The sequence below is a fragment of the Polypterus senegalus genome, chromosome 1 (assembly GCF_016835505.1).
Source record: "Polypterus senegalus isolate Bchr_013 chromosome 1, ASM1683550v1, whole genome shotgun sequence".
Taxonomy (NCBI): Eukaryota; Metazoa; Chordata; class Cladistia; order Polypteriformes; family Polypteridae; genus Polypterus; species Polypterus senegalus.
This window is the reverse complement of record NC_053154.1, coordinates 330,646,213-330,665,753: the sequence shown is the minus strand read 5'-3', so window position 1 is coordinate 330,665,753 and position 19,541 is coordinate 330,646,213. Positions and strand designations below refer to the sequence as shown.

General features: G+C 48.7%; 1 protein-coding gene across 2 annotated transcripts; it reads right to left on the bottom strand.

Annotated features, from left to right (window-relative positions):
• Nucleotides 1-1,766: 1,766 nt before the first annotated feature.
• On the bottom strand, nucleotides 1,767-18,223 carry gal (galanin/GMAP prepropeptide). Of its 2 annotated transcripts, XM_039738073.1 has the most exons (7): nucleotides 18,057-18,223; nucleotides 15,825-15,905; nucleotides 12,352-12,406; nucleotides 8,882-8,953; nucleotides 5,259-5,345; nucleotides 3,153-3,224; nucleotides 1,767-2,003 (listed from the first exon to the last, which is right to left on the bottom strand). In XM_039738073.1, the coding sequence occupies exons 2-7, from the start codon at nucleotides 15,903-15,905 to the stop codon at nucleotides 1,942-1,944; spliced, it is 429 nt and encodes a 142-aa protein (XP_039594007.1). In that variant the 5' UTR covers nucleotides 18,057-18,223; the 3' UTR covers nucleotides 1,767-1,941. The 2 variants fall into 2 exon arrangements, with proteins under 2 accessions (XP_039594007.1, XP_039594015.1); XM_039738081.1 differs by lacking the exon at nucleotides 8,882-8,953 and having other exon boundaries at nucleotides 18,057-18,222.
• Nucleotides 18,224-19,541: the final 1,318 nt, after the last annotated feature.

Below are 19,541 nucleotides of genomic sequence, written 5' to 3'. Positions count from 1 at the left end.
CTCAGGTTGCTGAACTGGCCTGTGTTGTAGTAGAGAACTGGTGGAGACCTGGCCCAGTGGTCCCTTACAGAGATACTGTGCACCCCCAAGGAGAAGATTCCAGAACACAGGGGTAGAGATAAGGGGGTCACGGTCGCAAGGCGTAAGGTAAAGGGTACACACTCTCCAGAGGCATCGGCCCCAGAATTAGAAGTGTCCAACCGTTTCGAGGTCCTTGCAGAGCTGGACGGTGTCCCTAATGGTCCCGATGGTTAGGCAGGGGTGGGGATCCCCAACAGGCCACCTCACAACCAGTTGTCAGAAAGAGAGAGGTAGTGACAGTTGGGGACACAGTCATTAGGGGGATTGAAGCGCAGGTGTGCTCCAGAGAGAGAGGGTCTCGCACGGTGTGTTGCCTTCTGGGTGCTCAGGTGGGAGACCTCCCTGGAAGGGTGGATAGGCTCTTGGCCAGAGCAGGGGTGGGTCCAGTTGTCATTGTCCACGATGGAACAAATGACATACCCAACGTTAGTCCGTCAGTTCTGCGATCCAAATTCAGAGTTAGGTGCCAGGCTGAGAAGCACAACTGACAAGGTAGTCTTCTCCGAAGTTCTGCCTGTGCCACGCGCCAGTCCAGGTAAGAGTGCCGAGATTAGAAGGCTTAACCTGTGGCTCACATCTTGGTGCAGGGTAGAAGGGTACGGGTTTATGGGGCATTGGGACTCCTTTAGGAACAGATGGGACCTGCACTGCATCTGAACTGGAGGGGCACCAATGTATTGGGGGGGCGTATGTGTAGGCTAGTCGAGGATTGGGGGGCAGTGAGTTTAGGACAGGCCAGATTTAGATCTGAACAGGGAGGAACAAACAATGGGGTAGAAATAAAAATTCATAGTAATATAAAGTCCAACCCAATGTTTGAATGTAGAAGGAGTAACACATTAACAACAGCTTGACTTAATGCTAGAAGAATCATAAAAAGGCAAGTGAGTTGGAGTCGTATGTAGCAGAGCAGGATTTTGTCCTCATAATTCAACCCCTGTAGCCCTGAATCAGCCTAGTCGCTCTTCTCTGGACCTTCTCGAGTGCTGCTATGTCTTTATGGAGACCCAAACTGCACCACAGACTCAGATGAGGCCTCACCAGTGTGTTATGAAGGCTGAGCAGAACCTCCTGTGACCTCCTTGTACTCCAGATGTCAAGGCGCTATATAACCTGACATTCTGTGAGCCTTCTTAATGCCTTCTGAACACTCTGTGACAGTCGATAGCTTAGAGTCCACTGTGACTCCTAAATCTTCTCATAAGGTGGACTCTCGATTTTCAGACCCCCATTGTGTATTCAGACCTCACATTCTCACTTCCTTTGTGTAATTCTTTACATTCACTGACATTCAATGTCATCGTCCACAAATCTGCCCGCGCCAGTCTGCTATCCAGGTCCTTCTGTGATGATATAACGGATTCCAAATGATCTGCTAATCCACCCATCTGCTTCCTGTGCCTGAGCGACCAAGTAGTGTGGTAGACGGTAAGACTTTCGTGACTTTCAAAACCAGACTTGATGTTTTTTTAGTATGACGTTGATAGGACTGGCGAGGCGCACTTTGACCTTTTCTTATCAAAATTGTTCTAGTGATCCAACCTCTTGTGACTCCATTAGGAATGGCTCTGGCGTTCGGAGGCCATTTGCCCCTGTGTTGATGCCACTAAGAGACAATTTGTCTGCAGTGTACCCCACAACAAAATCTGCTGAAAGCATTAAAAAGACTGGCCATGAAGTGCATTCAGATTAATTTATTCATTAAGATCATCTTCAAACAAAAAAGTCGTTGATAAACTGAGAGAGAGTGAAGTGAAAGGTGGGTCATCCAGTAGCACGGGGTGAATCATATAAACCAAGAATGAGCCTGACAAATGAGAGTGGAGCAGGTCGGGTCTCAGAGTCCTCCATTCCAGCAAGTCAGGCCTGAGTGACTTCCTCTGATGACAGAGACGACTGGAGATTGTCTAGTGCCCCCATTTCTGAAACATCAAATGAAACGTTACAGTTTTGTTTCTTCATCAAATACAAGATGAATATAAGACATAAGGTCAATAGGACTGGCGGACCTCCTCTCACTTTTTGAAACCCTGTTGAGGGTCACCATGCCAATGGCATCCCAAGCAGGTCAGCCGGCACTTCTGTTGACCCTGCTACAGATTCCAGCTCCTCCTGGGAATCCCCAAGTCAGCCGAGAGATCTACACACTCCTGTGTGTCCCGGGTCTGCCACAGGGTCTCCTACCAATGGCAATGCCCAGAGTATCCGCAGGGAGATCCTTACAACATGCCAATGCCCAAACTGCCTGAGCTCAATCCAGAGGAACAGCAACTCTACTCTGAGGCTCTCCTGAATCCCCGAGCTTCTCACCCGTGGAGTGTCACCCCAGTGACCCCACAAAGAAACCTCATTTCTGTCACTTGTACTCACCATCTCATTCTTTCAGCCATTACTCCCAGCTCATGACCATAGGTGGGGACAGGGATTGGCGAGCCTGTTAGGCACCATGGCCTGTCCTTATTGTAACCAACTGAGCCAATAAACTCAAGAATGGCAGAGCAAGACCATCACCATTACACCAACTGTTTTGGGACCCTTGGGGGCTCACTGCGCCTCTTTTGTCTGCCACTGGTAATGTGCCACCCAGCCTTCCTTCTTTTGGTCGGGTGGAGCAGAGAGTCGCCATTAAGTGTGTTGTGTAATTCAAAACATCTCAGTACTAAAGTGATGTGACAGCTGGCAGGGCCAATCATAGTCCGTGTGACACCCATGCAGGGAGGGCAGGTGGTCCAAGCACACCCAAACTGGTCCAAAGTTGCCCACCGTCGAGACTTTACACATTACAAAGGGGCCTGTCCCACATTCCACAGACGCACGTGTTAAGTCATTTGCTGGTTGGACATCGGCCTGGTGTGGCTGTGTGAGTGTGCCCTGTGCCAGACTGGCACACAACCAATGGTGTTTCAGGCCCCCTATGAACCACACTTGGAATGAGTGACTTTGAGAAGGTGACGTGCTGTGCCTGCTTGTGTTACCAACGATACCAGCATCTAAGTTGACCAAATGAAAGGCTAGGAGGCCACAAAATCAACATGAGAGTGCCATTGAAAGTTCAAGTCCAGGTGACTTACCTTTCAGCCTGAGGTAGGACAAGAAGTCAATCACAGTGTGTATTACGTTTTCATCTGCTATCCTTAGAGGACCTATGAGGACAACAGACACAAGTGATGGTCGGAGACTTGACACGCAGCTAAATGTGTGGAGATAACATCAGACACGAACGTTGAAGCCCCTCTGGACTCCCTGATTCAAGCTGCTTGGGGGATTCACAGAAGCGAGACCCTGACTCTCAGCTCCTGATATGGCCTAAGACTTATTACATCATTCGAGTCTCATGCTACATTGGAGTGTCGCTCAAGGATCCCATAATGCTCTGTGCTACCTTCACAGCTCGTTCAAAATACAGTCTGAGAACGCCGTTACTTTCTGCACACTTTACTGTTTGGTAGATTTCATTTTAAATGGATACATCTGACATTTTCCCCCTCAGTCTACACTCAACGAGCTCTAATGAGAAAGCAAAAGCATGCGACAAGAAAGGTTTGCAAATTTAATTAAAAAAAATGAAAAACTGAAATTTGTGGGAGTTGTGAGCTGGAAGAGGTTTGGAATCAGCAGGACTCCTCCTAGAGTTGGTCATCCAGCCAGACTGAGTAACAAGACAAGAGGGGCTTTGGTCACCAACAATCTCGCTAACAGGGCTTCAGAAGTGCTCACCTGAGATGGGTATAACCTTTTAGAAGGATGGCCATCTCAGCAGCCCTCCATCAAGCAGGTGTCTATGGTACAGTTGCTAGACAGAGGCTAGGCATTTAAAGGACCCTGTGAGCAGGAGGGTGAGATGAGACAAGAACTGTACTCTTTGGGCAGAAGCACAACATCTGAATATTAGAAGACAAGAACAGGCCCTTCAGCCCAACATTTTGTCCATTCTATGCAACTTGATTGTTCAGAACAACATGAAGTGGAGTTTTTGAAGGTTCTTAAGTTCTTACTCTCCACCAGACTACTTGGTCATTAATTCCATGTCTCTATGGTTCTTTGTGTGACGATAAACTTTCAAACTGCAGTACACCAGCTGCATAATACCATCCCTACGGTGAAGCATGGTGGTGGCAGCATGATGTTATGGGAACAGTGAGGGGTGAATACTGAGAGGTCCTGGGACAAAAACCTGCTCTGACCTGAAGATGGCAGTTCACAGGCACCTACCGTCCAATCTAACAGACCTTAAGAGGATCTGCAGGGAAGAACGAGAGAAGGTGCAAAAAGTTTGGGGAGGCTTACCAAGAAGAGTGTCAAGGGGGCTTCTATAAAGAACTTAATGAAGAGTCTGAATAGTCCTATAAAAGGGAGATTTCAGTTGGTGATTTTTAATAAACGTGTAAACAGTTCTGAAGACGTGTAACGACCTTCTCACTCTGGATTACCGAGTGCAGACGTCCATCTCACTTGAAGAGCACCTCACTGGGACTGGGAATGTCAGGTCTTTCTTTTTGATTTTCTTCCTTTTTAGTTATTCTGGGGTGTGTTCTATCTATCTATTATATAGTGCCTTTCATCTATCTATCTATCTATCTATCTATCTATCTATCTATTATATAGCACCTTTCACTCTATCTATCTGTCTATCTATCTATCTAATTATATAGTGCCTTTCATCTATCTATCTATCTATCTATCTATTATATAGTGCCTTTCACTCTATCTATCTATCTATCTATCTATTATATAGTGCCTTTCACTCTATCTATCTATTATATAGTGCCTTTCACATCTATCTATCTATAATGTACAACACAATCAAGTGCCCAGAAAGTGAGGGGCTCTCAGCACCCCCCGGAAGCCATACCAATTGTGCCGATGCCAGTCGCTTGTCTTTTCGACTTTTCTTTTGCTCTCACCTGCTTTTAGAGGCCTCGGTTTTATGAAAGTTTCTGGAGTTTTCTGACAGACAGAAGCGAAATCTTCTAAGTGCCCCGCTGTAAAGCCCCTTAGGGTTCCTGCTTTGCCAATAATGTCTGACTTTGTTGTAGCCTGGTGCTTTACGGTGTAGTTTGTCTATCGCTGTGTTTGCAGCTCTGGTTAGAGCCCAGTACGTCAAGCTCCCAGTCTCTCCTCCCCAGTTCATATCTACAGTACAAGAGGAGACCTGTTTTGTAGTTTGAAACTCTTACCTGATTTTATGTCATCCTCAGCCTGCAATTCACGTTTGCCAGCGAAGCCATGTTTATCACTAAACGACCTGTGATTGTCAACGGCGTCTGTCAGGAATAAATAAAAGACACAGGTTGTTACCTTAGATATCACGCCAGGGACCCTTTGCTCTCCAAAGTGACGTCCAAATAACATAGAAGCACAGATGGACAGACACAGCAGTAGTGGCTTTAGATGTTCAGGGGGCCGCTGCCTTTGTGCTCCACGCCATGTCCTGTCCCTGCTGGATTTCTGCTCCTGATTGTGTCATTTGTCGTTTTTTGGTGTTTTTAATCTTTTTGTCCAAGAGACAATTACAACAGCAAAGCACAGACAGCAGCATTAAGCAGGGACGTCTGGGGGTCTCACATAAGTTTAGCAAAGGGGACAGTGAGCGGGGCAGGGCAGGGCAGGGCAGGGCAGGCCATTTGTTACACCAACGCCAAAGCGCTCCATGACAATACGGCTGACCAGAGGCAGCTAAGAGGAGACGACGTATTAGAAAAGGCGTCCAGTGCTAATGATGGCTTTCATCTCAAAGCGGACAAGTCGACTCCTGCTAGAAGAACTGAAAGGCGTCCATCACGGTGACCTCATCAGAGCGCATCGTTGTGTGCATCGCAGTCGCTGCTCTCTTCAGCAACCAACAAGGACAAAACGACGAGTTATCTGTGATGGTCCGAGCAGCACCCTGAGCCACTCACAAGACGTCCCATTGAAGACTTTCACCTATCAGACATTCGTGTGCAGCTAAAACAAAACATGAAACAACACGAGAATCCAAACCGTAAAATACAGAACCACGAAAACGCACACGGCAGCTTACCGTACGGTCACTGTCACAGCCAGCACACTGCGTGACAAAGAAACAGACGTGAGCAAGATGGCTGAAGTCTGGGGGTCAAGGGTCTCCAGTGAGAACCCAAATGTGCAGCGCTGGCCAGTCGTGTTCAGTATGCCAACATCTGGAATGCACAGCTGAGCAGACCCAGGGGCCCTATGGGCCAATGCATGGCAGGAGCAAGTGGTGCCAACTGCCAGCCTAAATCAAACTGTGAGAAAAGGTAACGGGCGCCAGTCCTGTGGCAGCGAAGCCACTTGATAGTCCATTCCTAGTTAAGTGAGAGACGGGTATTTGAAGAGATGTTTTGAAGGAAGACACGACATACAGCAGACTTGACAAACATCTACCTAACAGACAGAGACGAGACATTTCTGAAGGACAGCCTGCCCAGAGCAGGCTAACAAGATGCACTTAAAACTCGCTGTGTTTTCTCACATGAGAGACAAACAGCAAATTGTCTCCAGTGGAGATGTGAGAACCTTTGAGAAGATTCAAACGTCGGGCCAGGACGGAAGTGCTGCCAGCTGCCCAATGGCCGTGGCACTGGTGTGTGGAAACCCGATGACGGCCAGAGACGTGACGGAGGGATGGCGCAGCTCTGGTGAGGAGACGACTGCATGGGGTCAGCCAAGCGGAAGAAGGCGGAGGTGTGAGCCTGAGATGGCAGAAACTGCTAGGGTCCCAGGCCTGGCTCAGGTGGCTTGCCCGTCGTTAGTTTCCATGAATTCTTTTGTCAATATTAGGTTTTATGTCTCTTCGTTGATCATTGTGTGTTTATGTGTCCAGCCAGCCCTTCAGATGTAATCCTTGAACTTAGGGGGGCAGAGCCACCCGACTCTACACCTGTAGCCCCCGCTTCAGGGCTCTAACCCTAATGACTGCATTCTCGTTCAATTAAACGACCTCCATCCACACTAAAATGGCCGAAAGTGCGTGTGACGTCACCATTCACTACGCTGTACAAAACATTTTCAAAAGTCTCCGTTTCTGGGGTTTAAAAATGCCAGGGTGGTGTGGACTGAGACGAGTGTCTGAATTGCTAAATGCGCCTGAGAGTCGGCAGCCCACGTGATGGCTGCTCCAGCATTGCGTTTCTCTGCTGCCCTTTGACTTTTGACCTTTGCTGTTTTCTTCGCATTTCCTGCTTTACTCATCTTCTCGATTGGGCCTTGGATTTGGCTTTGGTTTCCTTCTCACGCGTCTCTGCCTGCCTGCTCTTTCGTATCACTTTTCGTAAATCTTTAAGTATTAAAAGGCCTTTGTGTTGTTGCTGTGGGTCAGGGGTTTTGGAGGCTTTCCCCCTCTCCCTTAGTGGACATTTTTAACTTTCAGGCCTGTGCCCCACTCTTGGGTCGGTGGACCTTGAGGCCTACACTGTTTGCTCAGACCAAGGTTGGGGTGCGGGTCTGACGTTCATTTTCACTTTTCATTTCATGGTCTTCAAGCAGGTGGCATCACAACCAGCCAATCCATTTAAATTTCAGCTCCCAGGTCAGGGGGGCCCTGGAACTGTTAAGGGGCTGTGTGTGTTCACCCTGGCGCCCAGTCCTGGGACTGGTCCTGCCCTCTGCCCAGTGTCGCTTCACCACCACCCTGCTGAGGATGAACTGGTTTCAGTAAACATGGATGGAAGGTGAATATCATACTGGCACCATTTTCTGAAAGCAAAATCAGAGAAAGGCCAGCAAATCAAACAATGAGATTGACTAGAAAGTCAGGCTGAGGCATTCATTTCAAAATCACAGGGGTGCCATTGGGTACCCAGGGCAGCATTTGAAGGCCCTGCCTGAGGGCACCATCAGAAGGAATCATTTAAAAAAAATGAAAATCAGCAGGCGACGTCAAATGTGCTCCTTCATCACGGGGCGGATTGCAGAGCTCCCCTTTCTGCTTTCTCCATCCTTCATTACACACTAATGGCTGGCATGAAGTGGACTGGCACACCAGTGCCCTGACCTCCTGTCTCCAAATTGGATTTGATGAGGCGTTCGGGAGGGGATGAGATCTTTTCACACTGATCCTCACCTGTCCCCCTCTCCAAATGTGCCTCCCTCTGGCCGCTGGCATTGTGGTCATTTGAAATCCTTGTCAGCTGAGGGGTCTCGCATTTTGGAAGCCCACAGCAGAGGGCCGCACACATGTTAAGGAAACCTGAAGAGGCGAATTAAGAGACACGACCTGCTTCATTTCACGCCTAACCCTAATTGACTTGGCCTCTTAAGTGTGGCATCGTTGGGGTCTGAGCACTCAAGTAGGTGCAAACGAGAGGGTCTGCCATCGAGGAGGGTCTGCTGGGCATGTTTGGCAGCCGTGTGCTCAAAATGGAGAACCAAAGCACAACGACAAAATGGAGGTTAGGTAGTCGCAGGCCCATCACGTACAGCGGGACAAGGGCGGGTGGGTTCAGTGAAAAGCAGCAGCTCAAGGTGGAGTGCCAGGCCCACCCATCAGGGGTCTTAAGGCGTCTTCTCAAAGTGTGGCGGGCATGGCTGATGTCCACGCTAAGTGTGTTTAAAGCAAGTAGGCCTGCTGCCAGAGTTTGGTGGTGACGCACTTTTCACTCGAGCGTCTTCCTTTCGTGTTTGGATCCTAACACTCGGGGGGCTATGCGGGGGGATCGTCATTTGTTGTTGTTTTTGAATTTGCTTGTCAGCCCATTACCAAAATCAACACAAAATGCTTACCCAACACAAAAAAGACACCTTGTGAAAACAAAAAGATTCCTTAAGTGATAAATATAACCTGCAGAAACTATCTTACATTCCCCTTGTGGCTCTTCTTTGCCCCTTTCACTTGGCATATCCTTTATCAGTAAAAGCTGATCAATACGACCTGAAACAAAGGGATGATGATGGCCGTTACCCCAGGCAGCTGCCCGCTCAGTCATGTAAGAACAAGAACCCGCATATCACACACACACACACACACACACACACACCCCTGAGATGTCTGCGTGCCCCTCTGAGGGGTCTAAAGCAGCGGCAGGTCAGAGCCAAGCCAACCACCCCACCTCACCTGCGACTTGCCGTCCTTATTCTCTGCACTTAAAGAAGCCCTTGAGTTGGCACTAAAGGGCCCCTCGTGAGGCGCCGAACGCACACCCGACGTGTCTTTTAGGCACCGACCTTCTGCACTTTGACAGACGGACTTGAGTGGCTGAAAATGGAACTTAGGGTTAGGTTAGGTTAGGTTAGGGTTAGGGTAATCGGCCCTAATTGTGAGTGCCAGCCCAAGTAAAGAGAAAGGCCTGCTCACCGGAGCCTCGATGTCATTATAAAAGTGACAACATGTCCGCCTGTCCTGCGCTCTGCACACTCAAGCGGCTCCAGTCACATTCGAGGTTTTCATTCCAACCAGTCCCTGCCTGTAAGCCTCATCATCATGGAGCTTCTCAGGGTCGATCCTCAGGGAGCCCAGCTATGAGATGGCTAACCGGGTGACTTCACTTTTTATTACAAAGATTTGCACATTTTATACTCTGCTCGGTTTTTTGATCTACTGGGCCAAACTTTAGCTGTGGTTTAATGTGAAACATTTTAGTTATTTAAGCTGCTTTCTGCCACTAAGCACACAGGCCAGGAATAACAGGAAAGCTGCATGTGAACCCGTGTCCGCTCCGCTCTTTTGTTCTTTGCTCAATCGGGAACTTATTGTCTCTCAGGACTTGGGTCATAAGACGTCTTGGCACTGGGCACAGTGGGCAAGACAAAAAGTGACTCTTGGACAAGGCTTAAAGAGCCCTTCCAGCCCGTCCAGAGGCGTGGGTGCAGACCTGTAGATGTCCCCACCATATGCTTTAGGTCTCCACAGTCAATGTTAAGTTTGTGGAGGTCGGTAATCGCATTAGTGATCAATGCTGCCCTGTATGACGTATTCAACTTCTGTAGGACTGCACCCTTGTGATCCTCCAGCTCACAAAATGTCTGTCTCTTCTGGAGGCAGATAAGGATTTCACTTTTTAAAAATGCAATCACAAAGTGCCTGTAGACAGAAGTAATGAAAATGATGTTTGGCCACTGAATCGCAATAAACAGAATGTTCATAACCTGCACTGTCTGATTTTTATACCCTTAGGATTGAGTTTAAGGCAGCGCCAGAAAGCTGAGATCTTCATCCTCGGTAAAACTGGACATGAGAATGAAGTGCAACTAAAAGAAATCCACTCAGGACCGCCGCCTCGACTTGTCCGCTGACTCAGAGGCCGGTTGGAATGAAAGTCCTCAACGATCGAAGAGCTCCGGTTGCGAGGGCCGCTCTTCGAGGCGCGCGTCTGACTTAACGCTCGTGCGCGAGTCTCATCGGGAGCGAGCGGGCGCTCTTGTGCGCGTCATAACGAGAGAGAGTGCGCGCGAAGGCGGGGCTCCTGCTGAGCAGAGCGAACTGAGCGGCACTGACGAGGACTGGGACTAATGGGAACTGAAGACATACCGAGTAATTCTAAAGACAGCATCCATTACTTTAATACTGTATATAACGCAGACACTCGCACGACTGCTCAGTGTCATTGACAGAAATCATGTCGTCTTCTTCTTTCGGCTGCTCCCGTTAGGGGAGGCCACAGCGGATCACCTATCGTCATATATGAACTTAAAATACGCCCCCCATATTTGAGCATTTCGTGATGATGTGATCTTTCCACATAATTGTGTGCACCCAGAAGCTGCCCTGCGGCGTTATGTTTTAGGCGGCGTGTGCGTCCCCTCCTTTCAGAATCAGAGTCACTTTAAAGGGGTCATTTCGCCTGACTTGTCGCCATTCTCACACTGTACGTAATGTACAGGAATTTGATTTTGTCTGCCAGCTGTATGATAGTGTAAAGGCCGCCTCTTGTGCCAAATGGGTGCGTCCCGACCGCACGACATGTCGCGATCTTTCTGATTTAAGTCCTAATGTGTGGAGATCGGGGGTTCAAGAACTGAGAAATGTCAGACGACCTAGTAGCAATGGCGCGGTCACCAGACACATTGCCCAGGGGACCCCACGCACAGGTATGCTGACTAAACAGACTGAGCCCACCTGTGCCCAGTCCTAAAGACGGGGTCAGTGTTGGAATTAAAGAATTACTACTCGAGGACCCTTGTAGTTTTAGTCCCGTCCGAATCAACTGGCACGGGACAGTGTGGTCGGGTGGCGTGGGCTTTAGGATGCCCAAACAAGACCCACATTTTTTCTTTCCTCAAGGGGAGACCCGACTCACCCTCTTAGATATATGCGCGTGCTCTAACGAGCTCAAAAGCGCACCCTCGGGCTCCTCGTTTATAGACACCCATAAAGGAGGTAAAAGACCCTGGATGTATCCAAACTTTAAAGACCCCTGCACAGCACACGTTTTTTTTTTGCAGACTTCTCACAAAAGGCAAACGGCTCTCTAATCTTTGCTCAGATGTGAACGCGCAGACCATAAAAAGTCACTGCTATGAGACATTCACGGTTGGGTTTGCTGGATAACGACGTTTTTATAACGGAGTAGCTGGTGGTCTGCGCCCTGTTCGTGTAACGATGTGGTTTTACTTAGCGAGCGAGCGAGCGCAGACACCTTTAGGTCGCAGATCTGGACCTCCTTTGCTTTCTGAAGCATTTTGAGAAGATCAAAGTTTAAACGGCAAAGTAAAGATCCTTCTGGGAGCCCGGACTGAGCCTTTGGATGCGCGTGTTAAACCCCGCGGCTATCACTTTATGCAGTGCAGTCCACCAAAGACACGCAGATAAACGATCACGTCGAACGATGAATCCCCGCTTTCACGGGACTGGCACTTATATATTTATACTTGATATATACGCACCTTTAGCGGACGGGTGGCACGGTGGCGCAGTGGAAGGGCTGCTCCTCCCGACCGGAGTGCGCCCTGCGTGGAGTCGGCCCAGTCTAAAGCCGTGCGGGTTAGGTGGACTGGCGATGCTAAACTGGCCCTCGTGCGTCTGTTGATCCCCCGTTCCTTCCTTGCGCCCGATGCTCGGTTATAATCTGTGTTCGTTAAGATGGCCGAGTGCTTTGGACCCGTGAGTCGGTGTCTTGTGCGCATTAGCGACGAGCCCCCTTGTGCTGCGCTTTGCCATTCGCGTCTACCTTCTGCGCAGATACGCCCTACAGAGTCGGAGTCTCGGGTTTCACCTGATTAACGATGGTCGCGTATAACATCGTGAAATCCCAGTGGTGCCTTTTGAATTCAATCAAAGCTCTGCGTGCCATTTGAGCACATTCGGTACATCTGAAGCATGCAGGTACTCACGCGGTCCCAGAAGGTACCCTGCGCTGTTGAGAGTCCAGCCCCGCTTTTCTTTTGTCTAAACAGGAAAACAAAACAAAAACACTTTATAATCATTTTAAAAATAAATCAAAAAGATTAACAGTAGACAGACGTCAGTCTTTTTTATTTTAAACTTACAACAGAGAGTCGGCGAAAGAAGAAAACCCACAGCGTACGAAGAGAGTTGAATTAAGGCCGAAGCGATTTAAGGCGTGTATTGTATTGTATTGTATTGTATAATCTGGGAGGCTGTGGGGTCGTAAGTAACCCACTACTGGCATTGTGGGACCCTGAGCAGGTCACTTCACCTGCGCGCTCCACTTAGAAAAAGAAACGAATGGAAATGGAGCCAATTGTACCTGAAATGCTGTAAGTCGCCTGGGATGAAGGCGTCAGTCAAATTACGAAACAACGTCAAACTACCCGGACCTCTGACAGGTGGACTGAAACGCTCACGACCTCCAAACCAAATGGGATGAACAAGTAGAACTGGGAGACGCCATCTTCAGCGTCAGGGGGCACGGACGTCCCTCAGGTTCAAATGAGTTTTAAATGCAGCCCACCTCCTTTTATGAATTGTTCTTTCAAAGTAGGACATTTTTAATTGCTTTGGTGCAGCATCATCAAGGATGCCTCACATCCCAACCACAGGAGCCTTGTGTCCCACACCAGCAGGCTCAGCAACAGTTTCTGTCATAACACCACCGCCATTGTGAACTCTCAGCCCTTACTTTACTCTACCGCTCAATAGCTGACCTCTCTAAATGTCCATAACTTCTCACTGTACTTGATGTGTATTTTCACCTGTCAACATTCATTGATTCTGTACGTCAAAAGATTCCATTTATCTCTAGCTGTCCATCTCCTGTATCTGTACTTGCTCAGCACTCTTCATATCTCTTTACTCTTCCTTGTATATTCCTGTAAATTCAAATATCACGTCGATTCTGTAGATATTCTCATTTGTGTGCTGCCTTATTGCGCCTTCCTCCTCCATTCTGCTTAGATACTAAACTGCAGTTCTTTGCACCAACTTGACAGTAAAGTTGAATCTCATCTAATCTAATTTAAATGGCCCCCCATTGGCCGGGCGTGCGCCCCACAGAGCTCTTGCCCCATCCCAGGCTGGTGACCACCATGTGCTTGATGTTTACAGAGGCCATGATGGGTGGATGGATGAATGAAAGAATGACGTTGGCCTGCAGTAACCACTAATGCAGTTGGTTAGCCAGGGTTAGCCCGTTCACACAACCTGCCATCACATAATGATACTTCTTTTATATATAGTGCCTTCCTCCAATCAAAACGCTTCACGAATATTCAAAGGAATCTAATAAGAATAAAAGCAAGGATGTCATTAATAACAGAAAACACCAAATGACGGACCAAAACTTGTGGATGAGACCCTCTTGTGTTCTTTACCCCCTTACTTGTTAAACAGCTTTGTCAAAAACAGCAGGTGGTGCCTGGAAGGACATTAACACTAATGGTGACATTTTAGATGACGGGTTTCATTGCTGAGCAGTGACAAGTCCCAGCTGTGGGGTCGAGTCGGTAGGTTGAAGTGACAGCCTGGACACGGTGGGACTTACTGTGTGTGCTAGAGGTGTGTTATTACAAGAACTAAAAAATACAAACTCATAACCCCAGTCCTCGAGTCCTTACACTGGCGCCCAGTTAAGTTTAGGGCAGATTTCAAAATCCTCCTTTTAACATATAAAGCATTAAATGGCCGACTTGTCTGAACTTATCATGACTTACTAACCTGAGCGCACATTAAGATCTCAAGATTCCAAGGATTAATAAAATAACAGTGGGGGGTCGAGCTTTGAGTTACAGGACCCCTAAACTGTGGACTGGTCTGCCTGCTCATATAAGAGATGCCCCTTCGGTCTCAGGCTGAAGACTCACCACCTCAGTTTAGCCCACCCTGACTAGAGCTGCTGTACAGACTGTCATTGGCACTAAAACAGAAGGAATATGAGAGTTCTAATTGGTTACTGATCCTCACCTGTTCTGTTTCTCTTCTCGGTACTCAAATGTGCCACTTGGTGCCACTGCCCACCTGCCAAGTTGTTCTACCTGCCTAAAGTAAAGTCATCTCTGTTAGAGGAGCACGGGAAGCATCAGGTAGAGGGGTCCTGTCATCAGCTGTGGAATTGTCATTTATGATGGCCGAGGTCTCCGGACTCTCTGAGCAAATCAGAATCCTCTGATGTGATATCATCTGCTGCTGCATTTTGCTCTGCACTTGTAATATTCTGTCGCTTTGTGTTGAGGGTGACTTGTGTCCTGCTCGGTGTATTCTCTTGGATTGACCCCATTCTTTGCACCCACTGCACACCCAGCCTGCCTAGTAAGGGGGTCTCTCTCTGAATTGCCTTTCCCGAGATTTCTTCCATTTCTTTCCCTAAAAGGTTTTTTTTTTTTTCTTGTCTTCTTAGAGTGTCAAGGCTGTCAGAAGGCCAGGCCTGTTAAAGCCCATTGCAGAACTCTTTGTGTGATTTGGGGCTACACAAAAATAAATTGTATTGTATTGTGCATCTGCTGTGTTCGTCTCACCCACTCCAGGCTCGTGGGTGTTTCCACGAGGGGTCTTTGACTTGTATGGTAGTAAAACTCAGGCCTAAAAGCATTTAGGTGGTCTCTAGGATGGACAAATGAAACACTACTGGTGTACGAGGACAACAGGGTTCTGAGAGGACATTTTATGAGAGCCAATGTTCGGCATCATCGGGTTCGATTCTTTGTAATAATTGAATCAATAGCGCCGCCTAGGGACGATATGCTATCTTGCCAAGCCTGCCGATTCTTGTGCTTTTAACATTTATTTCATTTCAAGAAAGCAACAGAGTACAATCAAGCAGCAAACACTTGCAGAACGTAGATAACAAATTATGTCAAAAATGTTATGTATTGAAATAAACGTAATAATGATTAGTAGTATTCCCAGGCAGCAGGGGGCGCCACAGTGGACAAGTGGTTACAGAAAACGTTCTTAGTAAAAGAACCTCATTTCTGGCCTCAGTGTCTATCATTGAATATCTGCCGTCATCAGCCTCAAATGACCAAACATAACGAAAATCCAAATCAATCTGGAAAGAATAGCAGAGGAAAATAAAAAAACCCAAAACACAAAGACACCCTAACAAAGCAGGAATTGCGCCTCCACCCAGCGGCCTCTCGTCCTCACCACTTTGGCTCATTGCGCTCATTTTTGGACAAACTGCGCCGTCCAGACAACTGGCGGCTGAGGCGGAGCTTCGGACGGGGCGGCGCTTCACGGCCAGCTCGGGATCTCATTGGCTGAGGACACAGTCCACAAATTTGCCACAAACCCTTTCTCACCTGCATATTTTAGGCACAGAAGAAACGTTCACGTGCCGCTTAGCGTTCGGGTCAACTTACCGATGGCCGACTCACAAACAAGAAAGAATGAAAGCTAAAGGAAGTACCGAGAGGACCAAGCCGAAGGTCTCCGTCAGGGTCGCGCAGAGCACGAAGGAGATGCACAGGGCGCCGACACACTTCTGCATCTGAAAGACAAACGCAAAGATGAGGGGAGGAGGAAGAGGGAGAAGAAGAAGACCGTTAGGCTCAGGGTTAGCGCCCTTTGTGTACAGTGAGAAGGCAGGCGCGCGGGTTACACGTTTACCTTCCAGTTGCCGTATATGTTCACAGTTAAACACTAAATATAAGAAGAAGTTAACACAGTGACTGTGAACAGGAACTTGCACATAAACCTACCTGGGAGCAGTTTTAGCTGTCAACATCGTTTCACTGCGCAAGGCTCTTTGATGAATAAATCGGCGGATCGCCGTCAAGTCACGACATTTGCATAAGGAACGCCCCCTTTGTCCCGCCTGAACTTTGCACTGCGGGAAACACAAACTTAAAGAAGGAGAGCAAACTTGGAGGAGGCTGCGCGTGCCGAACTTCTGCCTTGCGGTGGGCAGCGTTGATGGTACGGCGACCCGTTTTCGATAAATTGAACACGTGAAAGGTCTTTGTTACGCAGTACGCGTCTGTAAAATGGCTGCTGGCGCTCCGATGAAGTTGTGTTACACTTGTTCAGGTATCAGAATTGGGCGTCACTGGACAGTCACATCTCCGGCTGGTTGGCGGTTGTCACATGTACAGTAAGTTCTGCTCAAGTCTAATATTACTGAAGGCTGCCGGTTTATTTGTGGCCATGGATGATGATTTACGGCGTCACCAATACTGGCGAGCCTGCAGCATCACCGACATCACAAGCACATTTTTCTTCTTTGGTTAAACGTTTAATAAATTTCATCCAATTTTATCCCGGGCAGGGTCGCGGGGACGTTGGAATTTCTCCCAGTAAGAATTGGGCACAAGGCAGCAACAGCACGTGGTCGGAGCGCCAGTCCATCCCTGGGGGGACACACCTTAACATTGATGTCAATTTATCACCCCCGATCCTCTTAACCTGCATGTCTCGCCCCACAAGCGGGGAGCACCCAAACCCCAATCTCCTTACTTGAGAGACGCCAGCGCTACCAGTGAGCCACCCTCGTGTATTTCAGTGTGTAAAAATGGCCGTCTAATGATTGTAACAAATAAAAAAGAAAGAAAAAAAGTTTATGATGGCGATAACATCTGTAAGGTGTTCGATCTGAGCATCTCGGGTGTGTTGCAAATTAAAAATGTCGGCGAGTCGTCTTATTAAGATCCAAAATAATCGTAATATGATTGAATTGAGTGGAATGTCAGTGCCGACGGAGTTTGAACTGTTGGCGGACCCACAACGCCCACCGCCCACCGACCTCCACCCTCCACTCCCTTGGAGGTGAAACGGCAGATTCCTGTCGTTTGGCCGCTAAATTACTGACTCGTTTCTACGAAGTGTCGTCAAGATCACCTCAAGCCATTCGTTTATTGACCTGTCGGGGCCCCGGGCGGGTGAGCCCACCGCAGCAGCAGCACCTGACGCAGCACAAGCGCCCGACGCCCCTCAGTCTCCAGACTCGCAGCCAACTAAGACAACCCGAAAATCAACCCGACATGAACGAATTGTAGAAGGGCGCACAGCAGGCGACGGGCCAGAAGTCGAAGCTGGGGGCCACCGTAACGCCATACGTCAGCCACTCCAAGAAAGCTGCTCACAATCCTAGGGGAGCCGAGCATTTAACGACAAACTAAAACCCGAAGCTCCTCATGTCCGCTCCTAGTCGCCCCCCACACCTCCGCTCCGCATCGCCCACCTGCCCACCTTGAGCCCGGCGTCCCGACTCGCGGCCGTGTTAAAGGGACCCCTAAAGTGCGCACGCAGAAAGTGACCCCCTTGACACGTTCATTTAGCCTGCCACGTTCGATTTATGTGTTCAATACGCGACACGAGTGCATTCATTTCTAATGATTTTAATGGCGCATCACGGGATACAATTATAAAACATGTAACATGTCGGCACGGTCGACAATAAAACACGTTTTAAATCAAAAGAGAATCTGCAGCACGGAGAAGCTCTTTTAAAATCACTAACGTCAAAGTCTGCTAGGATGAGATGTAGACGGGTCTGAACGTTTAGATCGCCTGCTCTCCTGATTCGCGCACAATTTGGGGTCGGGATGCGGTTCTTGATTTGAGGGTCGCGAGTTCTTTACAGCGCCTTTCCGGAGCGCCACACTCGGCTCGGCTCGGCTCGGCTTTTGGTGCGAAGTCTCACCTTTGAATGAAGTCGAGTCCCGCTGACACACGAAGTCGATACGAAGAGAGCGAAGTCACTGAAGTTGCTGCCCGGCCGGCCCGCTGGATTTCTTAGTGAGATTTGGCGCCGACGAAAGCTTCCATTCTGTGCCGAGGAATCAAAGTGCTGCGAGTGAAATAGTTTGGCGTTCCGCCGCTGAGTATTTATGTCGCCTGGTGGCCCCCCACCCGCCCCCCAGCAGATGAGACACGTCAGTCACGCGTTTATCTCTCACTGCGCACGTTCACTGAATCGTGAAAGCCGAAGATCGCCGCAATCGAAAGGCAGTCATCGAGAAGTCATTTGCTAGCCGTTGAGCTGATAGGATGACGCTAATGGCTCATGATGAGCGTCGATGTGCACGTCCTTTTACACACCTGGCGACTGGTGTACTGGGGAACGAACAGCAGGGGGCGACTGGGACCCCGCTGCGAGTCCTACTGGACGCTCGGCTCGTTTAAGGCAGGGAGACGGCGGGTTAGAAAGCAATGCGGCTCGGGGTACTGTGCCCACTGTTTGTAAGACCACCACCTGGACACACTGATCTGACCGCAGGTGGGTGCCCCTGCGAAGTGGGGCACTGGGGGCTCCTCAGCACCATAACTAATAAGACAGGGGGTGAATGAGAAAAGCACTAAATGGACACAGTAGTGTTTATGTTCTCATGCAGTCTTCTCCATTATGTCTACACAATGCGCCACACTGCGAAGTTGCTAAGAAGGTCCGCTCTTCATGCTTGTTTTTACATTTCATGTTTCATTTCTCAGTAGCTATGACTGTCTTTTCCATAGTGCATTACTCAGTGAGGTCACACACACACACACACACACTGCAGCCATTTGTACCTCCCTGATTATTGGCCTTATTGAAGACGGGATGATTGTGATGCCATTTAGACCGGGCCAAGGTGCGCAGGCTGGATGACTCAGACTGTGAACATCAGGACAATTTGGACGAGAGCAGGCCGTTCAGCACAACGGGCTCTCCAAACCCATTTAGCTAATTTTCCTGAAAATAACATCAAGTCGACCTATGAAGGTCCCTAAAGTCCTACAGTACGGCCGACCACACCACAGGGATACTCGCTCCACGGGTCTGTGATTCCCGGTGTAACATTTGTGTGGCCCGATGTTCGTGTTGAGCCCCCTTTAAAGTCACGCCCGGGGTCCGATGGACTCTTTCCCTTCCTAACACTTTGGCCAGGTTGCCGCTGATTAAACCCTTCAGTTGCTCCCCATGGTGCTGAAGTTGCTCTTCCTTATGCGTGTCTTCCTTAGTTGCTCTCCATGGTGCTGATCTCAGCTCTGCTGTGGTGTTGTAATGAACTGCGCACAACATTTAACTTCAGGTGAGCCCTGGTGCCGCACACATCAAGGCGCTATATAACCTGACATTCTGTTACCTTCTTAGTGGTTTCTGACCTTTTCAGTCCTGTCACTTCTTAATCTCCATTTGCTTTTCCTC